The sequence below is a fragment of the Alligator mississippiensis genome, chromosome 3, assembly GCF_030867095.1.
Source record: "Alligator mississippiensis isolate rAllMis1 chromosome 3, rAllMis1, whole genome shotgun sequence".
NCBI lineage: Eukaryota > Metazoa > Chordata > Crocodylia > Alligatoridae > Alligator > Alligator mississippiensis.
Genome location: NC_081826.1, coordinates 272,741,565 through 272,767,761, shown reverse-complemented (window position 1 = coordinate 272,767,761; position 26,197 = coordinate 272,741,565). Strand labels below are relative to the sequence as shown.

The 26,197-nt window shown below is 41.2% G+C and overlaps 1 protein-coding gene across 1 annotated transcript in view; it reads right to left on the bottom strand.

Moving 5' to 3' along the window:
* Positions 1-26,197, bottom strand: part of HCN1 (hyperpolarization activated cyclic nucleotide gated potassium channel 1) — a 311,415-nt gene that overhangs the window by 53,064 nt on the left and 232,154 nt on the right. The window contains exon 5 of the mRNA XM_059723553.1: positions 63-209. Within this exon, the coding sequence (XP_059579536.1) occupies positions 63-209 (147 nt within the window). The remainder of the gene's footprint in view (positions 1-62; positions 210-26,197) is intronic.

Sequence of the window (26,197 nt, the reverse complement as noted above, 5' to 3'; positions counted from 1 at the left end):
TTTACTGAAACCAATGGAAGAAAACCCAACCAAAGCACATGGGACTTTTTGTTTTGTCTTACCTCTCGAAGGGGATCATTGAGCTCACTAAGAATATTTTCCTCATCAAAGATTTTGCCTTGGTAACGGTGCTCATAGTAATCATGGATCTTCTGGCGCATGTCAGCAGGTAATTTGTGGAATGACATGTACTGCTCCACTTGTTTATACTGTAAGAAAAAATAAAAGCAAAGTCTGTAAAAGATTACTATCACTGTTTCACAATCTAAAGTGTTTATAAAATAGACCCTAAATCAGGTGGTTGCTTAACAAATGCAAACAATATATGCAGGAACTTAATATGTCCATGGAAAACAGAGAATGCCAGAAACAAGCTTCTTGACTTTAAACTAGAACAATTAGAATTAACATTATAAAACTGATAGGACATAACTGTTAAAAGATACCCTAAGTACATTGAAGAAAAGGCAGAAAAAAGTAGTTGAAACATAAGAAAAGAGCATAGATATAACAGCAGTCACGCGACAAAGGAATTAAGTTAAACAAATATCAATTACTGCCACCTAAACATGCACAGTGTAAATAACAAATGCAGTATAGCCATTTAGTGACTCATATTTAGTGAGGTTTGTTTTCAAAAGGGATTAAAACAATGGTCATTATAAAGGAAATCATTAGTTAGTCCTTGACAACAGGCATTAAGTATGCAGCATATATACAGCATCATGACATTGTGTTTGCTATTGCCAGTATGTGAGCTTCACCATGTGGTTCTTTCTTGAATATCAGCAGTCAGCAGCCTGGAGGCTGAGAGCCAAGGCCTCCCCTGCCCCAAGTGGGGTGGGTTAGATAGGCTGGTGGTGTGTCCTCTGTCCATGGTGGCCTTGGGTTGCCCTGTCAGGAACCCTTTGCTGCTCTGAAATCCCTCCTTTTGTATCCTTTCTCTCCTCTGATGATTCTCATCTCCAGGCAGCACTGATTGGTTTCCCTGTGGTCGTCATACTATCCACATTCTGTTCTGTCATATATTCCTTTGTTTCAACAAAGACATCACATGCACACACCTTAATTTGGTCATTTATTGGTGTCTTTATTTCATCTGTCCACCAAAACCAGAAATCCCAAGGACTCTGTAGCTGGTCACTGTGACTTAGTCAATGTGACAGAGCCCCACATCTCATGTTATGGAACAGTGTTCATGTTTCCCAGCCTGTTTATGCCCTCACCAGACACAGTGGGCCTTGAAGGCTGAGACTGTGAAACTTTGGCACAAACAGGCTTTTAGAAATAAATTAACCCTTACCATTCCCTTGGGCCATTGTTCTAATGCAATATCTACTTTACCTACAAGCCAATTCCCAAAAGCAAACCTCTAAATATCATTTTCTAGCCATTGGTTTGTATTAAGTGCTGCATGAAAATTGCTAAGACAAGCCTTTTATTTTTAATAACTATTGTCACTTGAGCTGACCCTAGACCTGTTTGTTGTGTGGGTGTCTAGACAGTTATTAAAAATAAAGGAAATCAACAACAACAGTAATACTAATATCAACATGCACCTCAAAACCTTAGTATCCAAACACCACAAATTCCAAATGCACTCAAGCTCCTTGCCCCTCCTCTAAATTTGCTCTTTAATTTCCAGTGTATACACAAACTTCAGTATACACACACACACACACACATGTTCCTCAAACTTTCACAAAATTATTCTACTTTAACTTTAAAATTTATACACTGTATACTGGAAAAATGCACAATGTGTTATTACTATCTCTCTGACACTGAGGTTAGAAGTTGAAATCTTCCCAAGATAGAAACTGGAAATGTTTCATTATGGGTGATTTTAAATTCAGTAAAAATAAATTAAAATCAATGTATATATTAATGTAAAATTATGGTAAAATAAGAAAGCATTTTCCTATGAAAATGCAACCTATAGGAGGGCCAGAGGTTGAGGCTTGGAATGGGAAGTTAGGTTTGGTATTCTGGAAGCAGGGCTAGAAAAGAGGGAGATCTCACATCCTTTCCTAGGTGTATCTTGTCTCCTTATTTGTCCAGGCTTTCTGCTCTGCCTACTTCCCTGAATATTATTCAGTCAGTTCCTTCCCCTAACTGCCTGTGAAGCCCTCTTGAACATAAAATTCCCAGAAGAGAACGTCCCAATCTGAAAGACTTCATACAATGCAAGGAACATTAAAAAGCAAATTAAGTTTACAAGATGAAGAAGCAAACAGTGTTGCCTGACTAGTGATTTTGCCTGCATTCTTCTCTTTCAACTTGCCCTCTCTGTAACACTAGTTGGTGGAGGTTGAGCCACTGTAGGAGGGTACAAAAGATGAGAAAGATTCCAGGCTGGTGGAAAAGTGAAAACTCCCCAGAATATTATTGTAATTATTCAAAAAGTCTACATTTATTGCAACAGAGTTAGATCAGGATGTCTTACACCCTGGTCTCTCTCCGGTTGGGCTTATGCTTTCACCTGTTGCAACAAGGAAAGTTTGGTATGATTGTACCATTCAACCCAAACTTCTGATTGGACTAGCCATGATCCATGGATGTGGCTAAAGGTGACTGGAGAATTCATTCCAAATTCCTGATTGAATGAGCTGCTATCTAGGGGCATGGCCTCCTGAGAGGATAAAAGAAGGCATGTGCTGCAGCCAGTGGGAGGTAAAGCATGTGGTTATCAAAGATATTGAGGAAGCTGATCCAGTGGGGCGGTCAAACAAGCCCCAAAAGAGCCTGAAATCAGTGGGATGAGGCTGGAGTGAGAGTGGGATGGCAGAGACTGAGGCATTGCTCCGAGAGCCAGCAGGTTTTGGGAGACAGAGCAAGATGACACCTGTCAAGTCTGGATGGGGCTGCCAGCATATCCTTTGTTATAGGGGAGGGAACTGTAGTCCCAGAGGAGCCTTCCCCAGGTGCTCGCAGCCTGCCCATGAGGGAGGAGGTGAGGAGGGTCACCTGTCCCATGCAGGGGAGAGTGCCTCATTGAATTTTGAGTGCTAGAGAAAGATATTGTAGGTGGGGATCACAAAACCATGGGTTTTCACTGAGCTATAGAACGGAACATAAAACCCCTCTCCAAGGTACAGGAGCCCTGGTAGTAAGCAGCACAGTGCTTGCCAGAGACCCTGATGAGGGGGAGGAGTCAGGTTCTGGCTGAAGGAGGTTGGCTCCACTGACCCTGCAGAAGTGTGACTGGTATGAGACTGATCCAGGGAGGATCTATGACTGCTACACTGTAGAGTATAAGACCCTGAAGGGGCTTACACATTAGGGCTGTGCAAAATTTCACTGACCATTTTGTTCCGACACTATTTTGACCAATTTTGCGGTCAAAACAGCAAAACTGGAGTGAAACAAAGGCTGTCGAAATATCCTTGAAACAAAACGAGGTTGGTCAAAACATTTTGAAAGTTGGTCTTTTCTACCACCCCTTTTTCTCCCTATGAAAATAAATTGTATACAAGTAAGTACTGAGTATTGTCTGATTAAAGGTTTTGAGGATCCAGGTATCCTTCTGTAGGGAGACTCCCCGCACTTTAGGAAGTGGGGCTCCAAAGCAGAGACCCTAGGGACCCATAATTCGCTGCAGCTGACAGATAGCTACGTCACCCAGGTTACATTATTATTTTTATTTTTTTTGTACTATCATGCCAAGTGAGATATTTTTAACATCCTTAAACATTTGCTTAAAATTAAAAGTCCCAAATAGCCTTAAATATGGTGCAGCGACTCCATAAGGCAATTCAAAGAATGTATAAGTCAGATGTACTTCCATATATATATTATAATACCTACACATGCAATTAAATATGAGCTAAGCTTGTTAAATCCAGTGTGTTCCCCCTAGTACTGGAGCCAATTTTTGCTCTGCAGAATTTAAGCATCTGTGCAGTGTTTATTTCCTATATAGTGTACTAAGGCCTTGGTATGAGGCTAACAGATGGTGCATCTACACGTGTGCTTTACTGCAGAGTTAAAGGGGATAGTACTATCTTACGACGAAGTACTTAACTCCTGCAAAATGCACATGTAGATGGTAACAGGGGCTGGCTGGGGCATGAAGTTGCTAAAGTGCGGGGGTTGCTTACTGCCAGCCATATACTTTAGCAATCTCGTGCCCCAGCCAGTCCCTCCATTGCCCAACAACACCACCCAGAGCCCAGGGCTGGTCCTCCATACTCCCTGTCAGCCCAGGGCTGCTCCACCCTGACTCAAACTGCTTTGCTCCTGGGTGCACATGTAGATGCTACGCTAGGAGGAGCAGGCTCCAGCACAAAGTGTTCCACAGTTTATCAGGTCACCTTAATGGCACGTGTACCTGTGCTCAGTTTATAGCTTAGGGGGCTAACAGTTTATAAGCATGTGGAGAACATATTAGTCCAGATGTGTCCTAACATCACCATTTTGTAAGTTAAGACAAAAGTCTCCTTTGACTTTAAACTTCTCAAATTACCAGATCCCAGATAAGAAACTTGGACTCTGTATTCATGACTGGTTTACCCCATCATGAGTAAAGCTTCAGCAGTGTATTTTGTATACAGCCACTGAAAAAAATTCTTTCAAAGTATTTTGATAATTATCTTACAAATCACTTAAGATTTATGTGTCCTGGGATGCTTGTGGAACACTAAGAAAGAATAAAATCTCAGAACTCTTCTACTAGTTAAAAGTGGACCTTAGCATGAGAACAACTCAGCAGTAACTTTGAAGAGAACAATTATACTAAAGATTTTGTTTTGCTAGTAATTTATGCTGTTCACTTTCTTTAGTTCAATATTTTGTATTTGAATAGGAGTTTTCTCGTACACAAATCAGCTCATCTTCCTACCTGGTTCATTGCTTTACACAGTAATTTTAGACAGACAAATAATAAACCTAATAAAGTATATACTACTTTTTATTCATTAGGTCTAAAAGTGATTTAAATGCATAAATGGATTAAATCTGACAATACTACAAGTGATTTAGGTATTATTATGCCCTATTTATAAATAGTAATCTGAGATAAAAAGAGATTAAGGGCTAGGTCCAAATTGGAAAACTAGGAGTCTAAATAGGATTTAGACAGAAGTGAGAATCCTAAGGGTGCTGTTGCACATTAACTTAATACATGTCATGGGCACGTCAAGCAGGAAAACGTGTTAAGGGCCCTCTGAGTGGCTCAGAGATAATCCTCTTCCATCAAGGATTATCTCTAACTGGTTTTGGGCAGCTTGTGTTGCAAGCTCTACAGGCCCCAAACCAGTCAGGAGTGGTCCTGCAGCATTCCAGGAGGCACCGCTCCCAGCCGCTCTAATTTCCCCCACAGTAACAGCACCTAAACATAAGAATCCCCCCTCCCATTCCAGGCTCATCCTGGCCCCCGGGACTCCTCCCCTACCCCTCATGACTTCCCTCTTCTAACCTCTCTGCCACTTAGGATTCCCCCTCTGCCCCATCCCCCTGCCCCTTGGGACTGTCTTCCTTCCCCCTTCCCCCACCCCAGGGATCCTCCTCTGACCCTCCAACCTCTTCCCCCTGTGTCCCTCATCTCACCTGTGGTTGCTGGTACTGTCCTGAAGAAGCAGGCAAGAGGGAGAACCCACCTGTTCAGCCACTGTCACTGCTGCCACCACTGCCCTCCAGGCTAATCCCAGCTCAGAGAACAGTGACGGTGGAGGGTGGGTTCCCCTTCCCTTCTTGCTCCACTGGAACAGTGCCAGAAGCTGCAGACAAGCTAGGAGCTGCTGGGGGGGCAGTGAGTGGGGATCTGGAGTGCAGGGGGGGGTAGGGGTGCAGACAGAGCTGACCTGAGCAGTGTGTGGGGCCCAAGGTAAATCAACCCATGCAGGGCCCTGCCCCCACTCTGATCTGGGCTCTGGGCCTGAAGAAGCTGCCACCTCCAATGGCGGTGGCAGCATCAGCGGCTCAGGGAGGGGGTAGCAAGTGGCTGGACATGGAGCAGCCACTCTACCCGGCTTCACACTGCCATTGCTCTGCCCCACTCTACAGGGCCATTCAAAGTGCAGAGCCCCCCAAAGCATGGAGCCCAGGGTGGTTACCCCAATTCATCCCCCCCTAGGAATGGCCCTGGGTGCAGGGGGTGTGGCATGCAGTGTGGTGGGACTGACAGGTGAGGGCCCACCACCCCCTAGAACCCCAAATCCCTCCTTGCCACCCCTCTGGCAGCTACTAGTGCTGTAGCAGCAGAGCAGTCAGGGAAGAGGAACTTGCTGCCATAGCCACTGCTTTCTAGCCTTGGCTCAGTGCAGAGAGCAGTAGCATCCTGGAAGCAGTGGCGGTGGCCAGGTAGGCAGGTACCCCTTCTTTGCCTGCTCCTCTGGGGCAGTGTCAGCAGCCGGAAGTAAACTGGGGGAGGACGGGGCGTGGAGGTGATCCATAAAGGCTGGGGTGGGCAGAGGGGGAGGCCCAGGTGTGAGGAGGTAGGAGGGCCAGTGACAAGCTGATCCAAGTGGGCAGAGGGGGCAGAGGGTGCTGAAAACCCACTCATAGCAGGCAGGGGCTGGCAGGCCTGATGGGACCTGCCAGCCCCTGGCTGCCTGAACTGGGAGAACATCTGTTCACCAATGCACCCTACAGGAAGACAAGGTCTAATGGTCACAAACTGCTGGAAGACCATTTTAGACTGGACATAAGGAAAAACTTCTTTACCGTCTCAGTCTTCAGAGTCTGGAATAGACTCCCCCCAGAAGTGGTGCAAGCACCTACTCTCGATACCTTTAAGAAAGGCTTGGATGCTTATCTTGCTGGGGTGATCTGACCCCAGCTGACGTCCCACCCCTTGGGTAGGGGGCTGGACCCGAAGATCTCACGAGGTCCCTTCCAGTCCTAATGCCTATGAAATATGGACCACCTACCCTGCCCTTGAGAGCAGGAAAGCTGAGCATGCAACCCGTTCACAAGCCCTATAATGGTGGGTCAGAGCAGTGCATGTTGCAAGGCGTATTAATTATTAATATGCAACTGTTCAAAGCATGTGCTAATTTTAACATCAATTAAAATGAATACATGCTAATCATAAGGTGTTACTACAATCAGTCACAAAAGACAGCTCAGGTTGCCCTGTTCCAGCTTTATGTGCCTAAATCCATGCACCATCTACAGTCTGTCCTGCAAGAATTGGAAGTGCCTAAACACAGGTGCCTGTATATGTGCACAGAACCTCCCATTTTGAGCAGATAGGTGCCTCAGTCTCATGCAAGTTCTGTTGTGATTTAGAGATAAATCAACTTAAACCCTAAATTCCTGGGGCTAGGCCTAAAGCAGTAGGCATGCTCTGAGCATGCCTAAAGCACACTGACAATATCAAGTTTGAAACAATGTTCAGCAAGCATAAAGTACAAGCTAGCATGGGCATGCCTTAGCCCACACATTTTGTATAACAGTCTGATGGTTAAAGCACTAGTGATTAAAGCACTAGTCCAGGATATTCAGGACCTAGATTTTAGGCTGTCCTTAACTTGAGCTCCCAGAACTAAGAAGAACAGGAAAAAAATAAATATAGTCTAAATAGCTTTATTAGTCTCTTTAGCATTCAGGCTTCATATTCATCTCTAATTGAAACTAAACAGCATTCATCTTTGCACTGCCACTGAAGATAAATGGCACTGTATACCACTGTTCATTCTATTGATATGTCTTTGAAAGTTAGGAGCCCAAAAGTGAATTCAGTGTTACAGATATATGTGAGTTTTATTCTTTACATACACACAACCTATGATGCAGTGCAATGTTTTTATGACTAATTTCCAGCCATTCTTTAAATACTCTGACATTTTATTTGCTTTGTAATCACTACTTTCTTGAAATGAAAAGCTGTGTGATTTTTTGGGGCATTTAACAATAAAAATTAGAAAATGTAGGTGAAAGCTAAATGGAATTAAAGATTAAGTAAAATTTAAAAATTTTATTGTAAAACATTTTCTGCTTCTTGCCAGTCCTGCCAATTTCTTCTTAGGTTGTTGCAAGTGGAATATGTTTGTGCCATTGTTATCAGGAGTCTGTTTAACGTTTCTGCTGCACTGGAACAAAACTGCATGTAAAAGTGGAAAAAAAATAATCAAAAAGCTCCTAAATGTCTGGGGTTTAGAACACTGGAAGACCCAGATGCCAGCCCTGCTCCAAATGAGCCAAAGACATACTTGAAACTAGACCTCCCACATTACACACAAATACCTTTTCATTTCTGAAAGCTACTAAGTTTTTGATCTCAATGATACCTTATGTATTGAAGCTGGAAAACTGGTATTTCTACAACAACGATAAAAAAAAAAAAACAAATCCCAAAATGCTGTAGGGTGCAGACAGAAGAGCAGTTCCCTGTTGCAATTTATAGTTATTTGCAGGAAGTGGTATGAGTTGTAATGATCCCTGGGACCCAACAAAAGTTTGCTGTTGGGTCCAGGACTTGGGGATTCCAGCTGCTTGTAGCAATGCCACTCCCTCCTCCCAACCTGAACGCTAATTTTCAAAACGGGAGTAGGCAAAGGAAGCAGAGGGAGCTCGGTCTTAGGGCCCCCCTACCTCAGCGGGGCTCCAATCCACCTGCTCTACCCCCCAGCACTGGCTGGCTGACAAAAACCCAGACCATATTCCCTCCATAGTCTTTCCCCCATCGCATTCTGAAAACAGCGACAGATTGGGAGCTCCACAGACACAAATTACAGAATGTGTATGTTTTGGAGTGTATTCATATGAACCCTCATGTAATGAGGGTTCAGATTTTCACATAATTGGGTCCTTTTAAAGCAGTCTGCAGCCATTCACTTCTGTTTGGCCATAGCTGTAGGCTGCTTTCTGGGGCCAGATCAGACAAAACCTGACACTTCTGTTTGAACCCCTAGTGCCAATTACTCTACCTCTGATCCATCAAATGACATGATTAGCTTGAATTACATGAATAGCATTTACTGAAATCTATGAAACTACTGATATAGGATCATAGAAAATTAAGCACATACATGTTTAAAGTTAAATACATACATCACTCAGCATCTTGCAGGACTGAATGCTAACATTCAGATTTTTCAAAATATTACCTAGTTAGGTTTCCAAGAACATCCAGCTTCTCCTTATGCGCATTACTCTTGTACTATAAGCAAATTCCATTAATGGACTCCTACTTTTTCTTCTGAGTTCATTACTAATTAACTTCCCTGATAATTTGGAAAATACCTTGCTCATGAACGTTTGAGACCCTATAAATGAGGTCTTTTAGAAAAATTGTATACATTTCTCTTTTTTTCTGTCACTAAAATAATTCTGAAAATGCAAGCAGACAACTAGGATTGAAACTTTGTTGAGGTGACATTTTGTGGGGGGGAGTTAATCATGTTTACCTAAGAGTCCTGGGTTTGCTGCTGGTTAAACTCAAAGCCCCGAAGTCCTGAGTGTCTAGGAATGTCCTGGGTAACTACATCTGGAAGCTGATCCATATACACTGATCCTTATATATGAAAAATTGATTCCTAAAATAAGTTTTATTAATGTATTTTCTTCTTTTTTCATATATGATACACCCATGAATATGATACACAACTTTGTTCTGAAAGGCAGAATGAATGACAACAAAAAAGACTTTTCTGGAGTTATGGCTGTAGAGAACAGAGATGGAGCCTTATCTTCACCTTATTCACTATCCCTTACCTGCTGAAGTAAAAACTTATCTGCTGCTGAAGACTGGTCTTCATGGGTGGACCCTATGATTTTGAAAACCCTATGATTTTGAAATTATATTTTATCCAACTCCTGAGAGAAGAAAGGTCAGAATGACTCTGCTCCCTTTTGATAGGCCTTTATTTCTTAGTAATCAAGTTCTTTTCTTCAGGTAATTGTTTATTTGCTACCCCTGAGAATTTGTCTCATCCCCTCCCCTTTGTTGTTTTTTCACTATGCTGTGCCTGGCTTCCTATGATCATGGACCTGATGAAGAATATCTTGCATTGAAAACCTTGTCTAACTGTATCTCAACTACATGGTTGGTCTCATGAGTGACTGGTGCCTCCTGAGTCTGGGGGGGACCCGAGATTGCCAATGGGGGGGGGGGTCCCCTGTGGCCAACTGCCAACTGGGGGAGAGGTCCCCCAGTGACCAATTGCTGAGCCCAGAACCACCAACAGTGAGACGAGAAGTGCACTTCTGCTGTCACTTCTGGTTTTGTTGCTGGCGCTTTCAGGGGGTGCATGTGTACCCGTGTGCACTCCCTATATGTCGCCAATGGTTGGTCCAATTAAAGATATCACACTAAGAAATCCTTGACTTTCCAATAATTTCTGGACCATCACAAGATCACTCTTACACTATGATTTGCAAAGAACTAAAGAGCTTTGAAATAGGAAAAGAGCCCTAGCAGACAAGATTGCTATCTTCCCAGAGCCCTGGCAGACAATGATGTTTCCATAAGAAAGGTTAGCTTGGTTAGCGGAACATGGAGACCACTGAGAAGGAGATATGTTTATTAACACTTGTGGATGAAGAACAATGAATCCTTAAGTCAACTGATTCCCTCAGCTGCCTGAATAGCAATACTAGAGCTGTTAACCCATGGAGTGGAATCAAAGCAGGGTACTTGTATCTAGGGCAGAAAATCAGTTTCCCTGCTTAATATACACACCCCAATTTTGGGGGGCAGAGGGGGATTTTTAGGGAAAACATGTGTGATATATGTGAGACAATATGGCTATCTTTTCTGTTTATATGAATATATATGTTGGAAGTTTAGATGCATTTGATCCCCTGACATTTCAGAATGTAAATTTGTGTTACTTTATTTTGTTTAACACTATTAAAATAATATGAGTGCCCATATGTATGTGTATAAAGCTCCTAGTCCTATGGGTCTCACCATTTTTCTCTTGCATAGCATGAAGAATATGAATAGCTCTTGAATTGTAAATATAATAACTGTAGCGGACAAGGAACCTCTTATGCACAACTTAAGAACACCTCTAATATGTCAATGGCACAGAAAGAGCATTGGTGGGCATTTATACATTTTAAAATTTAGAATATTTGCATGTGTAGCACAAGCAATAGAAAATAATAATAATAATCTAGCAGGAAATTAAAAGAACTATTCAATTGTACCAAGATGAGGGATTACATTAAAAGTTATATAATTTTACCAGTTATGTTTTTGAAGTTCACATAACTTGCTAGAATTAAATACATTTTAAAAAGAAGCTATATAATACAGAAAATGTGGAAAAAGGGGCAAATGTGGAAAAACACTCTTGAGGGTTTTAGTTGTCAAATGTAAGGCCAAGATCACTATTATCATTTACCAAACTCCTTAGTGGTTTATAATAGAAATGCAGAAAACTACCTTAACCTTGGTGTAGTAATAGGCTTTCAGTTCCAGATTTTGCTAATGCAAATGTAGTCAATGTGATGAAGATCATTTAAATGATAATGGCTAAGATTTATTAAACTACAGAAATACTCAGCTCATATATTGCTTTATTTTTAATACATTAGCATAAATAACAGCATTTTCCTTTGCTTAATTTTCCAAGTGTTACAACCTAAACACACATGGCTATCCTGGATAACAATTCAAGGAACTGGTCATTTCAAAATACAAATTTTTTATATTTATATAACACAATATTTTTTGGAACATATTATAATAAAATTTTATTAAAATCCATGGTAAAATATTTACAGTATCTACTATTCCAAACAGCATGTTTTACATTAGGAGCATATTTTATGACAAATTATATTCATATTGTAATACTTACTAATTTTAACAACCTTCTGCTGTTAATATAAGAGATTTGTTTGCTAATTTGGGCAAATCTGAACTGGTAACTCAGAGATGAAAAGTTCTATACACTTTTAACAGTATCCTGAGTAATAAACCACTTTAGCTCTGATAAATTAGTTATCTACTATCTTTGGAACATAATTGCTTCCTAACTTTTGGAAAGATTTGATTCCACAGATGATGAAAAGTCTTTTGGTAAAAATAAATAAATACATACACAAATAAATAACATGGGGTATACAAAAGCTAAATTTGTAAAGATATTTATAGAGTAATGGAAGTAGGGGTATTTCATCTTTAGGATAACTAAACCTTCAGAAAATTTCAACCTTAGGTAAATCAAAATCACATTCTTTTTTATAGCTCAGTTGAAACTTATTTGTAACTTTTACAATTTGTTTTTTTAAATTAAAACTTGATTTAATATTTTGTCTTTAGGAATTATATTGAGAATACATTTTAAAACTGCAAATAAATTATGAGGAATGGTCAGAAATAGAAAAATAATTTTTAAAGTAATATTTTTTCATTTGTTCAGCAGCAGCTATAGTAATTAAAACAACACAAGTGCACAAGCTGAAAATAAAGGAAATTATTTCTATCTTCTTCAATAAGGAATTTTTTTTTTTTTTGGTTAAAGCTAATACAACCAATTTAATTCAATAAAATATCCTCTTATCATTAAGGAATGTAAAGGTTAGAAAATAAGAATGTGGCTCACATTTCTATTAAGATCCTCCCTTGAATGGAAGCATTTTACATTTCAAAATAACAACGCTGTTGAAACGCTACCAATTCAATTAAAGTCCAAACTGTCTATTATTATTAGTCACTCAGACAGTATATTCCAACTAAAGCTGAGCAAAACAAAAAACCCCAAACCAACCCAAAACCCATGAGTAATTTTTTTAGATAGCGTATCTCTTTTTTTATAATTTAACATCATATTATGATTTGTATTAATGTTGGTTTTTTACTTGTACAACATAGCTTTGGGAAGATACATGTCAGCTAATGTATTGCACACAAACTATTAAATGTGACTATCAATGCAGATACTCAATAGCTGTGTGCTTGGTTGCATCAAGTTACCAGTATTATTTCTATTTCCTGTCTAAGTGATCTAATCCAGTGCAATATTTTAGGAGAAGCTGGTCAAATTAACAGAACTAAGTTCAGATATGAGCTGAGGGAAGATGGAGGGACAGACAGGACAGAGGGACAGAAAGACATGGCAACCCCCCAAAAATTTATGACATTTTATGTCATATATTTTCTTTTTCCTGTATGCAAGGACTATCCATTTAAAATACTAGGTCTACCTCTAATGGAGGGGGAAGAAAAACACTTGTTTTATTCTTTTGAAACTTCTTGGATTGCATAAGTGTTTTTCCTAATTTAGTGCTGCAAGGAACAGCATGCATGCCTGCATATACGTGAAAGAAAAAAAATACTTATTTTATTGATTTCAAGGTTTCTGGCTGGTTTGTTAGCCCAAATGGCATAAATACCTTTCTTTCCAGATTATACTGCAAACATTGCTGCTATAAATAAATATATATATATATATATATAAATCAGTTGCTTGGCTAGAAGCCCTCCACAGTTTCTTATCATTTCACTTCAATCATTATCGTTCACACAAACTATTTAGCAATTGTGCCTGTCTTGAGTCTCAGTTAGAAGTACAGCAGTCCTTTATTTGTCTATCTCAGTGATTCTCAACCAGGGTGGCAAGTCACCCTGGGGTGCCACATGATCCTTTGAATGGTGCATGTGTGAGGAGATAAACAGATAAGGGCAAGCTCAGGCTCTCTTTGCCTGGCTGCTCCCCTGGTGACAACTTCCAGCCCCTTGGCAAACAAGGGTCTTTGGGTAAATGAACCATTTACCCAAATGAACCATTTACCCAAAGAACCTTGCCTGCCTATGTCCTTAGACCAAAACAACAACAACCAACAACCCCTTTGCAAATATATATTTTTATAAATCGGGTGCCATTCAATTCACTGAAGTTATGAGTCTGCGAAGGTTAAGAACTACTTGTCTACCTCACTAGATAATGCCAAGCCTCTAGCCAGGAGGTCTAGGTGCAGGTCCCACTAGCAAACTGTAAACTACAATGAAATAACATGGAAAAAGTATGCCTTAACAAAGAACATTTTTCAATGGAATGCCCGACTAGTCCAGGACTGGAATCCTTTTCATTAAAAGATTATGTAAAATAAATTCATCTAGGCCCAAATTTGTCCATGATGCTTGAGTAAGTGGTTGTTTTCTACGGGCTTTTCTGGAGGAGATGGCAAGGAGAAAGGGTAAAAAGCTACTTTTCTGATTTACAAAACACTGAGTAATGTTTTCAGAAACACTTAAGTGCCTTAGAAGCCTAAATCACATTTACTTTCACTTTACTTTTTAAATATTACCTATGATAGCCACTACTCCAGATTTAAAGTTACCAAAATCTTATTGCCTGGTATAATCTGGGAATTCCCTGAAGAGCTGACTCCACAATGTGCCACATCCTAACACAGTGCTTCAAGTCCTCTTTCATTCTGTCCATCAGAATGACACCAATTCTGTAGGCAGAAACCTCTATACCTACAGGGGAGGGAAGAGGATATATCTCTAAGGGCATGTCTAGATGGCTTCCCTCATAACCCTTGGTCTACTACTCGCCTGTTTGCTCCTCTCTCTTCTCTCTGGTTTTGACCAGCAGGTCCATCCTCACTTTGAGAAATGATCTCCAAGAAGGGATTTGTTATAACTGCTAGAATTTCCACAAAATGCTTCTTTGTTGATGAACTGGTATTTTCCAAGAAAAAATAATGTCCAGAAAGTTCTTAGAAACATATATTTGGAATGTTTGAGATTAAATGCCTTGGTACATCCATCTGCCTCGAGATATATCTGGTATCCTTCTAGTAGCTTAGGGGGTTGGTATGCCCTGAGCAGCAAGCAGCTATAATATCAGCAGTCTTAATAAGCCATTAATTGGTGATTATAGTACAAGAATTTAACAGTAGGCAGAAAATAATTTAATTTTAATCTAAAGTAATGGTTCCCTTTTCTGTATTTGTATTATTTTAGGTTATTGCTTTTTGAGAGAAGCGGAGCTCTGTGCAAGATGTTAATCGATTTAGCATGTTAATGTTTGCTCAAGGCACTGTAGCAGGTGCTGAATATAGCTTCCATGCAATGTTTCTGAGCTGAATGTGCAAGAACAGAAATCAGAGAAAATACTATGGTAAATCTTTGCTTTCAATGAGCAAAAATAACTGAGATTTTAAAAAAAAAAAATTCTAACGTGTAGAGGTGATTTGTACCTGCCACCATTTCTTCAGAAGGCTGTGTCAAATGAGTTTATAATCTTAGTTCAGCTCCTAGAAAATGGGTGTCCATATCACAGCTATCAAAGATGACACCAAATGGCACTTTTGCTAGCAGCAGAAAGAGAGACTGAGTGGGCATGAAAATTAAACTGATTTCTTTTACCTAAATAGTTTCCTTGCCAAGGTAGGCACACTGATATGGAGAGAACACATATTCTAATCTCCATTCAAGCTAGACCTTTTCCCTCACAAGCAGTTGAAAATGACAATAAATCCCACTAAATAAAAAGAAAAAAGGAAATTAATTATCCATTTATAAAGTTTATTTTATGCCTAACCCATGTTTCCTTATAGTTCTGCTTTGTACAACCTATAAAGGAAACAAAAATGACACAGTTCAAATATTCATTAGAGCAGGGAGTGAAACCTAAGGGTTTCCTAATCCCAAACCTTTAGAATCTTTTTTCTCATCCATAATTTTTTAAAAATATATTACACAGCTTCAACAGTAGAGGTGGAGGGAGACCTACCCCAGAATACCTGACAACCCATTGTTAAAAGCAATCTCTTGTGAGGTAGAACACTTTAGCTGAAATCCATTCTCTAAATTCAGGAGAGAGTAGATCTGAACTTGGGTATCTCACATCTCAAGTGAAGGCCCTAATTAAAAAGGCAATGCTGGTGCTAGCACTTCCTCCTTGACTTTGTGAATAGTGCCCCCTTAGAGAAACTGGCTTGAAAAGTCAGACTATTTCAGTTCTGGTTTGTTTAAAATCTTTTACTTCACTGGAATATTTGTCAAATTTGATATGAACTGGCAAAATAGTTTTGGTTGACTCAAAAGTGCAATTTCTTGTGTACAAACTGTTTGTAAAGGAAGCACTGCCTTAGATCTGAAGATGGGTGATTTGAACTTTTAATTCCAAAAGACCTTGATCCTTTCCTTGTCTCACTAAGTTATTGACAATTACATTATTGCTGTTGTTAGGTTCAGTATTGAATCTATCTATCTATCTATCTATCTATCTATCTATCTATCTATCTATCTATCTATCTATCTATCTAATTTTTTAACTAAAAAACTTATTGTATGGGACATGGGAACAGGCCAAGAACATGCATCTTCTTCAGAAAATTCACTATAACTTAATTAATTTCTCAATCACTGTAATTGAAAAGAACATAATGAGAGGTTGTGTATTTTGTGGCAATTGAGAGGAAATGTTTAATTACTGCCTGTAAGTAAAATGACAGCACAAAGCATTCTTATAAGCTAGATAATTCTTTCGGGGGCAATTAGAGAAAAATAGATATCAAACAGATGATAGCTTTTAGGCTAAAAAGTTCATTTTGTTTCTACTATATGAGGAACTATAAAAGTGAACATTTTGTTCCCCTGTTAAGGAAACTGCACATTTTTACCTTGTTCTTTAGTTGATTATTAATTGTATTTTTGTGTCTTGTGTGCTAAGGATAAGGACAAGATACTCTGTTTTTTAACTTGAAATGAACATAGAAATACTTAGCAAAATGAGTGGGCTACTGGCTGTGTAATGGACAGTACAACTTTGAGACATAACCTAACCAAGACAGACAACCTAGTAGTTGATTAAAGGATTCACTGTTTGGTGCCTTTCTGAACACATCACAATCTTCTGAGATTTAAGCATTGAAAATTGTTGCTTCAGTAAGATTGGCCCAGTGCCCCAGCATAACTCATTCATTTTCTTTTTTATTACACAGATTAAAAAATGTAGGCAATAATAATCAGGTACAGTATAGGGTTTCACCATCTACAGTTATAAACATGATAGTATTTTAGTTCCATCAGTCCAGAATATTGCTTCAAATGAAACTTTCATAAAACAATAATTTGGGTGAGTTATAAGAGAATTCTAATATAATAAAAGCCCTAGTCTGTCTGTCTGTAATGCTTTATTCACACTCTGATTGGTTGTCTCAGAAGCTAAGCACAATGCTGACTGAAACAACCAATCAGAGTGCTCTGCACAAACAGACACATGGCGGAGTGCCACTGTGACAGCAGGGACTGAGGGGGTGGAGTTGGGGGGGTGAGGCCAGCATTGCTGGCCTTGCCCCCTCTCCCCTCCCCCGGCCTTGTTCCTTGGAGGCAGAGGGGGATGGCAGGGACGGACTAGGATGGTGGAGTGCCACCATGACAGCAGGGATGGAGGGGACGGTGAGGTGAAGTGGCAGCCAGGGGTGCTGGCAGTGCAGCACTAGCCTCACCCCCCACTCTCTCTGGCCTCAATGGTGCTACTGCTGGGCCCTGACAAAAGCTGGCAGGGAGGGGGTGGTGGCAGGGAGCAGGGGGTAAGGGAGCAGGAAGGGGAGGGGGGTACAGTGGTGGCACTCCATTGTTGCCGGGGCCTGGAAACAGCCAGGAGGGAGGAATGGGAATTAGAGGGGAAGGGGGTGGGTGCAGTTGGATGCGCAGCGGCAGTGGCAACAGCGTGGGGCAGTGGGTGGTGGTTGCGGCGACTGCATGCAAGCTTCCCCTCCACCCCCACGCCTGGGAGGCAGCGACGCCATGGGGTGTTGTGGTGGGGGGTGCGGGTGACGCACAGAGCCGGATGGGGGGGGTGCATGGGTCTGGAACAAGAGTGGCAGCAGTGCAGGCCAGTGGCTGGTGGCACTCTGTCCCTATCCCCCATCCCCCACATCATTCTTGGCAGGCAATTGGCTAATTACTTACAAAAACTTGAGGGTGCTAAACATTTAAGGGAGAGTACCTACCATGTTAAGCACATTATATAACAGAATCAGACAGTTACATACTGTCCTGACTTTTATCCCATAATAAAGATTTTGGCTATTTAAGTGAGTGAAGAATTTGGACTGAAAACACTGGAAATAGAAAATTAGGTTCTCTTATACATCTCTCCCCATAGCAGGATTGCCCCCTACTCCTTCACCAGTGAATTGTTCAGATTCAATCATCTCAGGGAATGGGGCTCCTAGGTCTAATGAATTTCATTGTTTTTTCTGTCTTTCACCTCATTACCCTTAGTAACATTGCTGCAATGTTCATGAAGATTTAATTTCCCCAAACTCCCTGATGTGCATGGGAGTGCAGCATCCTTAAAAATAGTAAAAAACATTTCTCCTCTTGTGCTGTGAAGACCGGCATGAGAGAAAGACATGGATTCAGAACACAACCTTAACTCCATGCTTAGTAGATGGTTTCTCCTTTCAGTAAAATAATTATTGCAAAAATTAACACATGGAGACAGACACATAAAGAATGCAATACAGCTCAATTCCTTCAGAATTAATTTTCTATAGTCATCATGAACATGGCTGTAAGAAATTAGCTTTCCTTACATTTTCACATGGAAAACTGTTAGAAAGAAAGAAGAAAGTACTTGGAAGACAGTGGCTGCTCAGCTTGAGAAAAGAGGCATGAGCAACTTTGTGACACACGACTAAAAGAAATAGGCAAAGTTTATACTACAAGAGATGTTTTAAGGCAAAAAGAGCTGTTGTATAGCTCCCAGAACATCAAAAAAAGGTTTTTAACTTGGGGAGAGTCAGGAGCAGTTTTCATATAGCCCCAATCATTTCTAAGTCTTAAATGTTTTGCAAAAGTTTTGACTGGCTCACACTGTTCTTGTCTGTGAGCTCCTGAGAGCACAGATCAAACTTTCTGAATGTTTAAAAAATGCCTAAAACAGAAGATGCTCCTAGGGACTCCCTAGCATATTTTCCTGGGAGAGCTCTCCCTACTGTCTCCATGGGATCACAGGCTGCCCTCAGCTTCTACCTCCTTGTCTATGGACTAGCTGTGCTTTTCTAGAATCTGCCAGGCTCCCCTCATCCACTTCTCCCTTACTGTTCTCCATAAAGGAGTAATACAAAAAGAAAAAAAAAGGGGGGAGAAGGGCAGGTGGAGTTGGGGGAAGAGAAACATCTGCAAAATGTGTTTGCTCAAGGCAGGATTTGATTAGTTGAATATACTAGTCCTATCTCTTATTGCCACCTGCTACTGAAAATGCCCACGTCTTCTTCTCCATTGCTTACACAGTGTTATGAATTTTTCTGCACCATATGTACACATGCATACATGTATTTTATTTAATTAAAACTTTGAAATAAGATGATTATACCAATACACATATACTAAATCTCTCTCCTTTTATTTGTAATAATGCTATTGGAACTTTTTTTAATGAAAAAAATGTCCTAACTAAAAACTAATTTTTAGGGGTGCACCGATAGAGATGTTTTGGGCTGATACTGATGGACAATTTTTAAGAAGCCATATTGGCCAATATCGATCGAATTCTGATATGCAGCCGGCCAGCTTGGAGACCAGCGTCAGGCTGGTAAGTCTGGTGCGGGGGAAGGGTATGGGGAGGGAAGGAGTGTAGGGGGGCAAATTGAGGCTCCCGTGGTGAGGGAGGGAGTGGGGCAGGAGCAGGTGCTGCTCAGCTGGGGTGGAGTAGGGCATGGGACAGCCATAAATGGCTTGTCTGAGGGGTACAGGGCAGCTCCTGCCCTGCATGCTCCCCAGGAGGGCATGCGGGGGGGGAGGCATGTGCCCCTGAATCTGGGTGGGGCAGGGTGGGTTGCTGCTGTGGGCTGGGGTTGAATTGAGCTCTTCCTGGTGGGGGCTGGGCCAGCTGCACTGCACTTGTGATGGGTGATGGAGGCTCTGGGAGTGGGGAGGGGGGGACTGCAGCCACCCCAAAATTCACTGTAGCCCCCCCATAGTCCCCTCCCAGTGCCACTGCTGTGCACCCTGAGTGCAGTGCAGCCCAGCCCAGCCCCCACCAGGCAGAGCCCCGCAAAGCCTCCAGCCCTAGTCCACAATGGCAGCCCATCCTATCCCATGGGCAAATCCAGGGGCACATGCCCCGCATGCCCTCCCAGGGTGCATGCAGTGGTGGGAGCCACTCCCTCCTGCCCCCCCATGCTCTCCCATAACCTCCAGTGAGTTTCCCCCCACCATGCCCTTTGGACAAGCAACTCACGGCTCCATCCCATGTCTCAGCCCACCCCAGCTGACTGGATGAGCAGTGCCTGCCCCAGCCCCACTCCCTCCTTCACCCCTGGGACCTCAATCTGTCTCCCCCCATGTCCCTTCCATCTCCCCACCCCTTCCCCAAAACCAGACTTACCAGCCAGATGCCGGTCTCCATGCTGATGGCCTGCATTCCTAGCCCCATGCATACTGTGACTCTGCACATGCTCAGAGTATTTATTGACCACACCAGGCAAAAAAGCTGATTTCTGATACTTTCAATTTTCCCTATATCAGTGCCAATTTGATATGGGACTGATGTATAGGTGGACCTCTACTAATTTTTCATGGTAAGTGTTTGTTTTCCATAAATAATTTAAAGTTATCTCTGAATGTCCTCCTAGGCCTCCCCCTCACCCCCTCCAAATATAGCATTTTAAACTTCTTCTTTTTCTTCTTTTTTTTTTTTTAGAAAACTTTAAAAATTCTGTGGGAAATTTTTTTTGATTTTTGGGGGGTATTTTCATCAAAATTTGCGGTGGGGGTGGGGAAAGTGTGTTAGCCAGCTCTCCCTGTAAAGTATAATTTAAATAATTAGGTAATTTATCAAATTAAAAAAACAAACCTTTTCTAGAAGTAGGTGATATGGGAAAATATGTGGAGATATATTTATCTGGAATTGCATTTTTGATAATGACTATCACTGCTCCATTTCTTATCAAATCATTAGAATTTAAAAATAATTTCAATGTTCATAAAAAGGATTTTAAGGGCGTTTTTCTCTGGAACTGAGAGGAAAGGAAATTAATTATGAAAAGGTCTGTCTATGGTGAACATTGTGTAAAAAATTAAGCTAGAAGGCATTGTACTTTAAAGGGCCTCAGAAGGACTCAGGTGCCCAAGCACTAATGCCAGGAGCACGGGGAACAAGGAGGAGGAGCTGGCCCTCTTGCTCTCCAGTGGGCATTATGATCAACTAGGGATTATGGAGACCTGGTGGGACTCTTCACATGTTTGGAGCATAGCCATGGAGGGCGATACTCTACATAGGAGGGACTGAGTATGGGAAGAAAGGTGGAACAGCAGCTCTCTATGTGAAGAAGCAATAAACCTCCGTGGAGGCCGACATCAGCTCCAAAGAAGGATGGCCTGAAACCCTCTGGGTCAAATTAAGGAGGTGGGGAGGGGGTGGAAAGCAGCGAGAGAGACCTAACTGTACGTATATATTACAGACCACCAAACCAAGGGGAGGAACTCAATCTAGAGTTCACCCGAGAACTGATAGAAGCTGCATGAGCACAGGATGTGGTCATCATGGGCGATTTCAAATATCTCTTCGGAGGAATGCTCAGCCAAGTCAGATCAATTGCAGTCCTTCCTGACCTGCACTGAAGAGCTTTTTCTGACTCAGGAAGGAAAGCACATGAACCAACCAGAGGTAACACTACTCTAGACTTTATCCTGGCCAAGGGAGATGACCTGTTGACTAACTTAAAAATAAAAGGTAGCCTAGGTGACAGTGACCATGAAATCATCATGTTCACTGTCGGTGACAAGGAAGACAACTTAGATAGCAGGACTGAAGTTTTGGACTTCAAAAATGCAAATTTCAACCATTTCAGGTCACTAGTAGGGAAAGGGCTGTGGGACCTGGGGCTAAAGGTAAAAGGAGTGCATGAAGAGTGGTCATTCCTTAAAGATACTATCCTCAAAGCACAAAGGAAGTTCATCCTCATGTGGAGGAAAGGTAACAAAAGAGCCGGGAAGCCCTCTTGGCTAAACAGGGATATCATGGTCTTCTTAAGAAAAAAGAAAGAGGCATACAAACAAGAAGCTTGTGGCATGCCCCAAGGAGGACTATATAACAATGGTCCTCACTTGTAGGGAAAAGAATTGGAAGGCTAAGGTGGCAACCAAACTAAAATGAGTGACAGGAATCAAGGACAACAAGAGGGCCTTCTTTAGGTATGTAGGGAACAGGAGGAAAACAAATGGGGGGGTGTGGCCACTGCTCAACAACTCAGGACAGCATTCAGGAAAAAACTGAACTCCTGAATGACTATTTTGTTTTGGTCTTTCACCGGGCCAAGGGCAAAATCATGCCAGAGTGGTTACAGAATGAGCAGGGTAGGAATTACTGCCTTCCTACTATTACTGGTATGTGGTCATTTGAAAATATTAGACATATATAAATCAGCAGGACCAGGTGAACTTCATCCGAGGGTGCTGAAAGAGCTGGCCAAAGTCACTGCTGCTGAAACTTTTCCAAGAATCATGGCGCCCAGGAGAGGTCCCTGAGGACTGGAAGAGAGCCAATGTTGTGCCCATCTTCAAGAAAGGGAGTGGGGAGGACCTGGGTAACTATAGGCCAATCAGCCTAACTTCTATCCCAGGAAAAAATTCATCAAGGAGTCTATATGCAATAGACTTGCTGAAGGTAGGATTCTGAATGACAGCCAGCATAGGTTCATCGCGGGCAGGTCTTCTCTTACCAACCTCATATTTTATGATCAGGTAACTCACCACCTGGATAAGAGATAGGAGGTTGACATTGTATACTTTGACTTCCAAAAAGCCTTTGATCTCGTATCTCACGATGTTCTCATGAGTAAATTGGACTGTGGACTCAACCATGAGACAGTTAGGGTAGGGTAGGGAGCTGGTTGCGGGATAGGACCCAGAGAGTTCTAACGAACAGATCTGTGTTATCTTGGCAAGAAGTGGCCAGTGCTGTCCCTCAAGGGTTGGTGCTGGGTCCAGTGCTTTTCAATATCTTTATCAATGATTTTGATGTCGGGGTGTAGAGCTTGCTGGCCAAGTTTGTGGACCACACCAAGTTATGGGGAAGTGCAGTCACGCTTGAAGATAGGCTGCAGATACAGGTGGACCTAGACAGGCTTGCAAGTTGGGTGGATTGGAATCAAATGAAGTTCCATGTTGAGAAATGTAATGTGCCCCATCTGGGGACAAAAAACCCTCTACACACCTATGGGCTTGGCAATGCTAAACTGACCAGCATCATGAATGAAGGGAACCTGGGGTAATAATAGACCACAGTATGAGTGTGAGCAGACAGGACAAATAATACCCTGGTATGCATCAATCAATGCATCTCCAGCAAAACTAGGGAAGTGATTCTTCCGCTCTACTTGGCATTGGTAAGACCGCAGCTAGAGTACTGCATCCAGTACTGGGCACCGCACTTCAATAAGGACATGGTAGGGCTTGAAAGATTCCAGAGGAGGGCCACACATATGATCAGAGACTTGCACAGCAAGCCATACGAGGAAAGGCTGAGGGACCTGGAACTCTTCAGCCTGAAAAAACGAAGGTAGTGACTTACCTCTACATCAGGGGCATACATCGAGGGCTCGGTGAACAACTGTTCACCAGGACACCCTTGGAGATAACCAGGATTAATGGCCATAAACTCCTGGAAGACTGTTTCAGGCTTAACATTAGGAACAACTTCTTCACAGCCAAGGTGTCCAGACTGTGGAATAGGCTCACTCCAGAGGTGGTGCAATCACCTACTCTGGAAATCTTCAAGAGGAGACTAGACAGTCACCTTGCTGGGGTCACCTGACCTCAGTTGTCTTTCCTGCTTGGTGCAGGGGGTGGACCCGATGATCTTCTGAGTTCCCTTCCAGCCTCACAATCTATGACTATGAGAATCTATGAAATTTAGCATAGACTATCTATTCTTATATACCATTGGTTTTTAACATTTGCATGAGAATATATTTTCTTGACTACTGAAAAATCACTTGAACTACAGTAATAGTTTGTAATCCAGTAGGAACCAATGCACAAGGCATTATGTAAAGCTGCGTATTGCTAGGAGAAGCTTGCAGTCCTATTAATTTTCTGTACATTCAATACCCCTTACAGATTTGTACTTTATGTCCTGGTTATACAAATTATTATGTTTTCAAGGCAGAGGTACCTGAGCTCTTAATTACTCAAACCCTAGGAAAGCAGATGAGGTCATGAAAAGATTAAGACAGTCCTAGAATCTGCACAGCTAGAATTATCTCCTTAGCCATGATATTATATTAGAAAATATTGAGTCTATTTCCTGCTATATAAAACATGATGCAATCAGGATTTCTCTGCTAAAACTGAGATAATTGTCAACTACATCCATCTGGCCAGAATCATACACTTGTCTCCCATTAGGAGGCAATATGCACCATATTCTAAGACTCATTTGAGAAACTAGAAGTTACTTCCTTGTTTATTTAAAATATCATGTAAACAACCCTATGATAATTACTGCATAAACTAACACAGAGACAGACACATAAAGAAAGCAAGATAGCTATAAAATCATTACAACTTGATTCTATCAGAGCTAATTTTATACAGTCATCATGAACATGGTGCAACTGTAATGAGCTTTTTCCACATTTCCATATGGAAAACTTTTAGAAACGTAATCCATAATGCAAGCCAGCAGAACGCTTTATAGGTAAATTACCCACAACACAGCAATAAATCAAAGAATGTCCCATCTGTCATTGTAGAAGCAGTGGGAGTTTATTACAGTTTGACACAAGTATGATACAGCTGGATAGATAGCACTTGGCTGCACAGCCCATGTTATCAGAAGAAATCTTTTTTAAAGATACAAGGTAAAAATAATCAACCCACACTAATGCTGGCTCAACAAAAGAGAATCAAGAACACAATAATGGAGATTTAGGATAAGAGAAACAACCAAGTGAACAATATAGTAAGAACATTCTGATTGATTTATATCTTGATGTAACAAGAGAAGATTAGGGTTCTAGATAGCGAGTACAATGGATGTATATTTGGAAAGAAAAAAGTGTACATTTCTTGTTACATTCTGATATTAAAAATGAATAACTACTGTAATTTTTAAATGCTTCCCCCACTACCTCTTCTTGGTAATATTTAACACTATTTTCCACTTTGAGTCCTGGAAAGACCAAAATACATGCTGCATACATGAGCAGCAAAAATCCAGACACTGCTATACTTATAATGAATGGAAATTACTCAAACAAAAGTATTAAGAGAAACTGAACAAGCCTTTAGAAAGGCCCAGTGCATCCACATCTCGCTCCATTCAAGAACTTTAATCATATTTTATGCATCACTGTCCATTATAAAGTGGACTGAGTTAAAGGTTGACCTCCAGTAGTTGACATTAAACATTAATTGATATGTCAAAGAGCTGAATCATGATGGATCAAGGAGCTTGATTTCACCCTAAAACTGTACTGAAAATATTTACAGAATGCTAAATAAAATAAAAAAGAAACACAGATCGATTCAATACCAGTAAATGCCTTCGTAACACAATATGTGAAAAAGGTTGCATTGATTTTTCATATAGGGCCATTTGCAATGCTACTGCTACCAAATATCTTTTAAGAATAATACTTCATACTGATAAAGCACACTTGTATTAAGGCTCTCAGAGCATTTTATGGGATTTAGGCTCACAGAACACATAGGAATACTATGTCCATTTAGGAGACTACTCTCTGATTCCAAAGCTTCCACATGATAATATAGTAAGTTTGCTACCAAAAGTTTAACTAATCCAGACAGAAATCAAGGCCCATCCCCTATTATAAACAGTGATCATGTGGCCAACCAAAGAAGATAATGAAACATAAAAATAATCATCAATGATTACACATCAGAAACAAGTTAATTATAGTGGACCAAAGGATGATACTCATATAATTACTTTTAAAGGAATTTATAGCAGTAAGCTTGCAACATTTCAGTGTTACAATGACTTTAATTTTTTGGTATAGAGTCATAACCAGGGATCCGGGTTTTCTGTTTCCCATGGGAAAAAAGGATTAAAAAACTGCAGATTTTCCCTTTTATCCAAGAAAAATGTGGAATTTTAATTTTTCATGGAGAAATGCACAGATTTTGCTCTTCTGCAAAGAGCTCTCTGCCAGCTGGCAGAGTTCCAGCCTGAAGGGGGCTGGGGAGGCAGGCGGTCAGGCAGGGGACGCCATGTGTACGTATATGCACATGGCCACCAGACAGCCTGGAGAGCAGGTAAGACACCCTTCTTAGTGTGTCTTGCCTCTGCTTGGGGCTTGTGGCAGA